This window comes from Fistularia commersonii, chromosome 17 (assembly GCF_037954325.1).
Source record: "Fistularia commersonii isolate RoL2024-O1a breed Wild chromosome 17, RoL_Fcom_v1.0, whole genome shotgun sequence".
NCBI classification, from domain to species: domain Eukaryota; kingdom Metazoa; phylum Chordata; class Actinopteri; order Syngnathiformes; family Fistulariidae; genus Fistularia; species Fistularia commersonii.
Genome location: NC_141300.1, coordinates 17,807,666 through 17,816,554, shown reverse-complemented (window position 1 = coordinate 17,816,554; position 8,889 = coordinate 17,807,666). Strand labels below are relative to the sequence as shown.

At 51.9% G+C, this 8,889-nt stretch overlaps 1 protein-coding gene across 1 annotated transcript; it reads left to right on the top strand.

The window, feature by feature from the left end:
* The first annotated feature begins 488 nt into the window (after positions 1-488).
* On the top strand, positions 489-7,871 carry LOC147225424 (poly(A) polymerase type 3-like). Its single transcript, XM_086163709.1, has 16 exons — positions 489-505; positions 734-925; positions 1,046-1,112; positions 1,810-1,891; positions 1,965-2,128; positions 2,220-2,331; positions 3,684-3,773; positions 4,279-4,417; positions 4,540-4,612; positions 4,706-4,826; positions 4,906-4,990; positions 5,749-5,802; positions 5,917-6,036; positions 7,138-7,238; positions 7,321-7,598; positions 7,764-7,871. Exons 1-16 carry the CDS (start codon positions 489-491, stop codon positions 7,869-7,871), a joined length of 1,803 nt encoding a protein of 600 aa, XP_086019835.1.
* The last annotated feature ends 1,018 nt before the right edge of the window (positions 7,872-8,889 follow it).

The following is an 8,889-nucleotide window of genomic DNA, read 5'->3' as shown; positions in this document are numbered from 1 at the left end:
GCTGACCTCTGACCCGCGTCCGCTCGTGCGATTCGGGCCGTTCGCGCTCTTCCTTCTCCCGGAGTCGGTTTCTGTACCCGCCTTGGCGAAGGACGCGCCCGGAGCTGCGACCTCGCCGTGACATCACGCGCCGAGGACGATCGTGGACCAATAGCGGGGCTGGGCGGGATCCGCGGTGACATCATAGACGGCGTGCTTCCCCCGCGGGTCCATTCACAGCCCTTTCACAGCACGGCAGCGGTGGACACGCGCGCACGCACACGTGCACAGTTACCTCCATTTAACCGAGGAGGGACTATAATGTGCACGTCTGTGCGGCGACAGCCACTGTTATCAGCCCTTCACATGGCGCTCGCACACAACTTTACATCCATGATAGTGGCCGGGAAACGTCTGTGTGACATTGAAGCTCCTCCGGAGGAACTCAGCACGACTTGGTCCTTAAGTGTTTGACATGTTTTACAGGCCGATGGTTCACGATATCCATGATGGCCGTGTGTTTCTGGTAGGTAATCCAGCTGCAGTTACACCTGCGCTTGAATCCAAAGACGTTGCCCGGAGTCCGTCGGTTTCCTCCGGAGGTTTCCCTCCTCGAACCCCCGCGGCTCTCGGGTCGAAATGATACCGTTTCGGACTTTCGGATCGCCGTCCGTTCTGGCGCGGCGAAGGTTTGCCGTGTCGTCGGCTGAACGGAAATCAAATAACAAAAGGAGCATCCGCCCCTTTTCTTTAGTTTGACAGACACTCCGGCTCCAACACCACCACCGACACCGACGGCGCCGGCGGAGGCGACCAAGTGCTGTGGAATTACGCCTCCCATCAGCGAAGACTTGCCCGAGGAGATCGACCGCGTCCTGACGGAGAAGCTGACGGAGACCCTCCGGTCCAACGCCGTGTTCGAGGACCAGTCCGAGCTGCGCAGGAGGTTCGATGTTGTTTCTCGTTTCCGTCGCCGGAGCAGCAGTGAGAAAAGGCAGCGTCCTCGATGCCGACGTCCAGATATTAGTTCCAGGAAATACTGAAAACGTTGGTGTTGTTTCGGCAGAGAAAAAGTCCTGGAAAAGCTGGAGTGTCTCTATCAGGAGTGGCTGCAGCAAATGTGTGAAGAATTGGTAAGAAATCATGGCTGACGTCAAACTTTCACCCGATCTGATCATTGGCATCGAGGCAACGCGACAGAGATGAAGATGTTGGGGTTTTCTTCGGGCGTCTGGAGGCTGGCGAGGATCAGGAACGAGTCCATCAGAGGGGAAGCGGATGTCCAACGGTCAGACCGAGACGGTTGGGATACGGACGGAGGAGGTTTCGTGAAGATCCGGGTGAAGGACTGAGGCTGGAACTGGCAGGCAGGAGGCCAAGAGGAATACTGGAGATTCATGGACGGAGGGAAAGAGGACAGGAAGTTATCTGGCTTGGGAGAAGATGTAGCGGAGTCAGGCGGCGGCCCAAAGGAAAAGAAGAAGATCGAATCGTCCCTTTCACACATACATGTTCATGTAGGCCTCGGAAACTTTGCTGAACATAAGTGACAACGTCAAAGTGCATCGAGGCTCAAATCTGGACCCCCCGGTCTTCACTTTCTAATGACCTTCCTGATGCAACTGCAACAACTGCAGGAGTCTCTGGTTCTTCATGAATTTGTGATGAGAACTCTGATGACTGGAAATTCACAAACGACCAGGCGGTTTCTTCGCCGTCAGTCTCCCTTTTCGTGCGAGGGCGTTAACTCGGAACACGGGAGTGAATTTGTCCGTACGGTCAAATACGAAGTCCTCATTCGTTTCTCGGATGTCTTTTTTGCCATTTTAGTACATTCCCGACTATGTGAAGGAGAAAGTGGGAGGAAAGATCTTCCCATTTGGCTCCTATCACCTGGGCGTTCACAGCAAAGGTGAGCAGCTTCTTCAAATCAAAAGATCACGAGGCCGACCGGGTGGAAACGTGACGCTCCTCTTCGTCCGCAGGCTCCGATATCGACGCCCTCTGCGTCGGCCCCGGCTTCATCCAGAGAGAGGAGTTCTTCAACCGATTCTCAGAGAGGCTGAGGGCTCAGGAGCAAATCGAAGATCTCCGGGTCGTGGAGGAAGCGTCGGTGCCCGTCATCAAGCTCGCCTTGGATGGACTCGAGGTTGTTTCGCCTCATAAATGACCTTTCAAAACCGGCCGCCCTCAACGACCCGCCGCTTCACGGTCATTAATTTTGCCTCTGAACCTCCCAGGTGGACCTGGTGTACGCCCGAGTGGAGAGGAAGAGCATCCACGGCAAATTCAACCTGAAGAACAAGGAGCTGTTGAAGGGCATGGACAAACGCTGCATGAGGAGTCTCAGCGGTGAGTCGGACGACCCGCCGCGAATCCCGCAAACTGGGCGCACGCTTCACGACGTTCGCAGTCGCGACTAAAAACTGAGAGTCGGAAAGAAATCTGAAGAGCTTTACCGGAGTCCTGCGGAGTCGCGGCGCACGCCGTCATCTCGTCGTTACGTGAGGTGGTAATCTTACAGTGGTAATCATACAGTCTTACAGTCTCAGTGCAGTTGTAGCTCAGTCTTTTCCTGATCTTCAGCTTACCACCATTTCAAATCGTGTTTCATATGTTTGCAAGTCTTTGCGGTGACACAACGCACTTAACCAATAGATGAGCTCCGACAAAACCGAACAAAGGAAACCTGGTAGGCCAGAGTGGAATTCGTTTTTCTTTGCGATGAACAATAAAAGCGAATCAGTAAGGACCGTCCAGAAAGAGGAGCTGCAGGAAGAGCAGCCCGGCTTGTACCATGTCAGCTCTCCGACAGCAGAGAGCGGAGAAGGAACGCAGTGGACCGAAGGAGCAGAGGCTCTGCAGATATGCGGCGAAAACGTTGCACGGTGGGAAAAATTGCTGTAAGAATCTAGTTTTCGTTGAAATCTTCTGGTCGCGTCGACTGAACTTGAATTTCTTCACTTGAAGACGTTTCGTCCCTCGTCCCAGAGGCTTCTGTGGTTCCAATGACCTGTAGGGAGCTTCCCAATTGAACTGCCAAGGTCTTACCTTTTTACATTCCGATCTAGGTGATCCAGGAAAAGTTGCTCTTTTGTTCCAACAACAACCCACTTAGACCTGCTTTCTGCCCATCAGCTCTTACATTCATATAAAAAGCCAGTTCTTCAGGGAACTCCCCACAGGTCATTGGAACTGAAGAAGCTTCCGGGATGACGGCCCAAACTCAAGTCCAGGTGCCACCACAAGAGTTGACCGAGATCTGAAGGACTGAGAACCGCCACGGACAAATCTAGTTGTTGTTGAGATGTTGGTTAGATGTGAGAGCGACACTCTCAGCCTGGAAACTCTGCAAACTAGTCTTTAGATGTGAGATGATAGTTCCTGCCAGTGGCCTCCTCCGGGTTCTCCGCTTTCCTCTCACAGTCCAAAATCACGCAGGAGGTTCAGCGGAGATGCTAAATTGTCCGGATATGTGAATGCGGATATGAGGAGGGAACCACAGTCGCATGTCTCCATATGTGGCCCTGGGATGGACTGGCAGGCGGTCCAGGATGAACCCGGTCTCTCGCCTGATCCCGGTTGGGACGGGAAGCGGCGCCGCAAACGTCCCTTGAACCGGTTTCCTATTATCTGCAGGCAAAATGCAGTTTTCTGTGATACCAAACATCCTTCTGCTTTGGCTGCTACATTATTCCTCGCAGGTTACCTGGTGACGGAGGAGATCCTCAGTTCTGTGCCCAACGTCGAGAACTTCCAGCTGGCCTTGAGAGCCGTCAAGCTGTGGGCTAAACGTGAGTGAAACGAGCCACGACCGGCTTCCATGTTGTGATCCCGCCGTCATCAAACGGGAGAAAACGGACCTTAAAATTTCCATATGCGGAGCTTGGAACTTCGGTTGCCAATCCTGCAGGAGGGCTTCGCTTCAACGTGCACGCTGCAACGGCTTCACAACCAATCCGCTTCCTCCTTAGCGACCACGTGACCACGAACCGACCAATCAGAAGTGGGAGAGCTCACACCGAGAAGAGCGTGAAAGTCACACCAAATTATTTCAACCGTCTTCTAATCCTGGTTTAAATATCTAACAAGAACAATTGCAACTAATGATGGACAACATGAATGGATGTGCATGTAGTTAACTTTACAAACATTGCAAACTGCTTTTCGGACGAATGAAGTCAAACAGATAAATCAACAACACTGTTTTTGCGATGATATTTTGCCGTCTACGACATGAGGCTTGAAGGACGCCGTGCGTCGAGCTCACGATCCTCCGTCCGTGGCTTTGTCCTCCAGGCCGAAACATCTACTCCAATAAAATGGGCTTCCTGGGCGGTATATCCTGGGCCATACTGGTGGCCCGAGTGTGCCAGGTCTACCCCAACGCCACGGCATCCACCCTGATGGCCAAGTTCTTCTTGGTCTTCAACATGTGGTGAGTAGAAAAGGGGCACGCCAATGTTTTCCCGGTCATGCGAACGCACCGCATCGGAGGGGCGGCGACGCCGTCTGACGTCCCAGATCATCGGTGTGAATACCCGAGGTTTTTATTTGCAGGGAGTGGCCGGTTCCGGTCACCCTGCAGAGAGTGGAGGACCTCAGCCTGGGCTGCCCCGTCTGGGACCCCAGAGTAAGCCTTTACCTTCGCCGCCGGCCGCAAATGGTTTTTAAGCTCACGTGCAAGCGGGACCTGAAGGTTCCCCCCGTCCTTCTCGTCTACCAGGTCAACGTGGGCGACCGCTGGCACGTGATGCCCATCATCACGCCGGCGTACCCGCAGCAGAACTCCGCCGTCAACGTGACGCGCTTCACGCTCGCCGTCATGTCGGATGAGATCGCGCAAGGTTTGCTTCCCCGTATCCGGCAGGATGCCGCGCTTCACCGCCGGGCCAAATGCAAAACCTCTCCTTCCCGCTTCCACAGCGAATGACATCGCCCGGGAGATCCGGCAGGACAAGGCGGACTGGTCCAAGCTCTTCGAGCCTCCAAATTTTTTCGAGAAGTACCAGTATGTTGAGCTCATCGCACACAGTGTCATCCGTGCCGCGTCTTCGCCACTCGATGTACACAATATATGGCCAAAAGTAGTTGCTCACCTCGCAGATGAAGCCAAGTCCCGTCGCTGATCCGAAGGGGTCAATATGACGCGGATTTGCAGCTAGAACGGCTTCAGCTCTTGTTGGAAGGCCGTCCAGGAGCTTCAGGAGTGTGTTGATGGCAGTTTCTGAGCGTTCTTCCACAAGCGCATTGGCGATGTTGGACCAGAAGGCCCGGCTTTCAGCCATTCATCCCAAAGGCATCTACGGGGTCGAGGTCAGGACTCAACTTCATCCGCAGCAGATTCTGTCCTCCATGTCTCGATGGACCCGCTTCGTGCACGGGTGCACGGTCATGTTGGAAAAGGAGGGGCGGCTCCAAACTGTTCCCGTGGAATTGTCCGAAATGTCTTGGTGAGCTGAAGCTTTCAGAGTTCCTTTCACCGGAACGACACAAGCCTGCACCACGATCCCGCCGACAAACTTCACACTCGGAACAATGCGGTCGGACGAGTTGTGTTCCGCCGGCGACCGCCAAAACCAGACTCCTCCATCAGATCTCCAGATGGAGAAGTGTCCTCCCGCTAATCCGAAGGGACTGGAACACCTGACTCCCATCGTTTAGGAGGTGGAGTCAATGCTTTTGGCCATATAGTGTAGCTCTGGTGGCACCGACGGCAGGATACATGGAAGAGATAATGAATGAATAAGTGGTTTGAACCTGTTTCAGACATTACATTCTGCTGGAAGCAAGTGCAGCCACTGAGGAGCAGCACCTGGAGTGGTGAGTCAAGCAAGAAGCAAGAAGCCCCGTCTCTCAAACGAGCAACGTTTGAATGGAGGCTCCGGAAGTCCGGACGCTTGTAAATCTGCCTTTTTTCGTGATTCTCCGCGTCAGGGTCGGCCTGGTGGAGTCAAAGATCAGGATCTTGGTGCGGAGCTTGGAGACGAACCCGTCCATCGCCCTGGCCCATCCCAACACGCAGTCCTTCTCCGCCCCGCAGAGGGCCAACAGCAAGTAAGGCCGGCGCCGCCGGGAGCCTCTTTTGGGCCTTTTTGGAGAAATCTGAACTATGTATGAGTGGAAACTGATGCCAAACTCAGCTCACACTGATATAAATTCCAACAAGAGTTGAGACAACAAGGAAGCAGCTTTTAAAATGCTTATTTTCTGAATGGAGTTTGGTCTGGGTGGTTTTTCTCTTGTAGCAAAGTTGAGTTGTATTTGATGTATTTATGCTGTGTTGATATGGCAAGTGACAGTTACAAATATTACGTATTATAAATATAATTTATCTGTATCATAAATACTGTAAATGGAATTTAAATTTGTGTGTGTCTATGTACGCCACTCAATATACAATATACATATATATTACAGTCTTTCAGTGACAATATATAAGTATATATATTTTCAATTTATGGCATGTGTGTTTGTGTGTGTGTGTGTGTGTGTGTGTGTGTGCGCGTAAATTAAAACAAAACAAAAATCATATTGCAATTTCCGGACTATTGAGCACACCTGAATATAAGCTGCTGGCTAAAGATAAATAAAATGTGTACATATGAAGGCCGCGCTAGAAGCCGCAGGTGTGCACGTTGTAACATGAGATCCATAGCGGTCACATCCACTTTACGTACTGGAAATGCTTTTTTACAAACAGTGTCGGCAAAAACAATGAATAATAAATAAGACAAAGAAAAGTTCATCCATTTTCTTTGTCCTCCTCCGGCCGACGTCTTCCTCGATCTTCCTCCTGCGCACTAAAACCGTTAAAGTCGTCGTCTTTGCCGTCTTTTTCACGCTCATTTCCTGGGTCCGATGTGACGAGGTTAAATGTTTAGGCGGCGTGAAGCTCATCAGCTCCAAAAAAATCCATAAATTTGCCGCATCGTTGTTTAAACGGCAGCGTTCAAAGCGTGTGGAAAAAGTGGCGGCTTCTGGTTGAAAACTGTCAGCGTACATGTGTGTGTTTGGATGCAAAGCCTGGTTTTAATGTCTGAACCAGCCGATAGCAAAAGATAAAGTCATTCACTTTCCAGTATTTGTAATGAAAATGTAAATATCGGTAATCTTTCACTGCACCGACCTACCGACCCGCACGTCTATGTGTTGCAGCGAGATGAGAACCAAATGGCTGATTGGGCTTCTTCCCAAGTTAAATCCCATAAACCTCATGAAAGACCTGCCACCCTACATCCAGTCTTTTGTCGATATAGGTGGGTATTTTGTTGTTTTGGGGTCCAGGGGGGTACACATGGGGGAATGTCGCTAAAGACAACAAATCCTTCCTTCTTGCAGTCTACAGTCAAGCGGAGTGCTGCAAGATCAACAAAGAGGGCATTCTGCTGTCTGCCAATCTGATGAAGAGGGAGGACCTGTGCTTTGTCAACCCCAACGGTCAGAAGAAAAGGGTGTACGTCCCCGAGCCGAGGCCCGAGGAAGGCGGCGCAAGAGAGACGGCTACTCCGGCGGCGGCGGCGGCGGTCGGCTCGGACCAACCGGACAAGCAGAGGAAGGGCAGGAAGGCGGCCAAGAAGAAGAAGAAGAAGAAGAAGAAGGAACCGAGGCCTGTTGAGGTAACTCAATGATATTCCCCTTTTCCTTCAGTTTGACAAAGAGCACGGCTTCCGGCGCTGGCAGTAAAGCGTCCTCGCACCAGGGTCAGAAAACATGTCTGGTTCTGCGCAGCAGTCTGTGAGGTCGGCCTCCGTCCCGAACCAGCCCTCCTGCTCCGCTGAAAGCAACGCAAACACACCCGCCGCCGCCCGACCCTCACCAGACGTGAACCCGGTGAGTCCGAAGAGGCCGGCGACCCCCGAGAGGACGCCAGGGAAGAGGTCCAGGTGTGATCTGGTGAGAATCCAACCGTCTGAACTATAAATCGACGCCAGATGAGGCGGCGATCCATCGCTCGGACTTAATTTAACCAACCAAACACATTCATCTGTGCATTAAAGTACAAAAATAAGCCGTCGTATTCGCAAACAATGTTGATGTGGCGTGTTCACGGGGCTGCAGTGGTCCACACTTCCGCCTCACATCAAGAAGGTCCTCGACAGGAGGCTTGTCTGTGTGGAGTCTCCATGTTTTCCCCGTGTCTGTGTGTCCTTCTGCCAACCGTCCACAAACATCTGGGAGGTTCATCTGAGACCCTCAACTGTCCGGGCACGTCAGGGAGGGAGAGGACTTTTACAAGAGACAGATGTAAAGACCCAAAGGAGAGGAGGCAGAGCTGGAGGTGGCAGAGATGAAGATGTTGAGGCTCTCTTTAGGAGTGACCAGGATGGAGAAGATCAGGAATGAGTCCATCAGAGGGACGACACATGGTAGATGTTCTGGAGAGAAGGTCAGAGATGGTTGGGTCATGGACAGACCAGAGAGAGGGAAGATATTGGTAGACGGACGCTGGAGTTGGAGGTCTAGAGGAAGACCAGAGAGAAGATGGATGGACGTGGTGAGAGAGGAGATGAAGGTGGTTGGTGTGAGAGAGGAGGATCCAGAGAACAGGGTGAGATGGAGAAGGTGGATTGGCTGTGGAGACCCTGAAGGGAAAAGACCAAAGAAGAAGAAGATTCAATAATATTTGCGCAGTGTCGGAGAGGCCAGAGTCTGTGCCTTCTGAGATAAATAATAAGAATAAAAAAGAGATGATGATAATACTAATAATAATAATAATAATAATCTGTTGTCTCTTCCCAGGAGTCTCCCATCGAGCTCTCTGATTGGACGCCCAGCTCCATGACGCCAGTGACCTCTGTCAAACGAACCATCAATCTCAAACTCAGCAGGTACGGCGGAATAATTACCAATAAAAAACAGAGTATTTTGCGGTTTCTGTTCCCTTCACCTGCGGGACAAGCGCCTCCG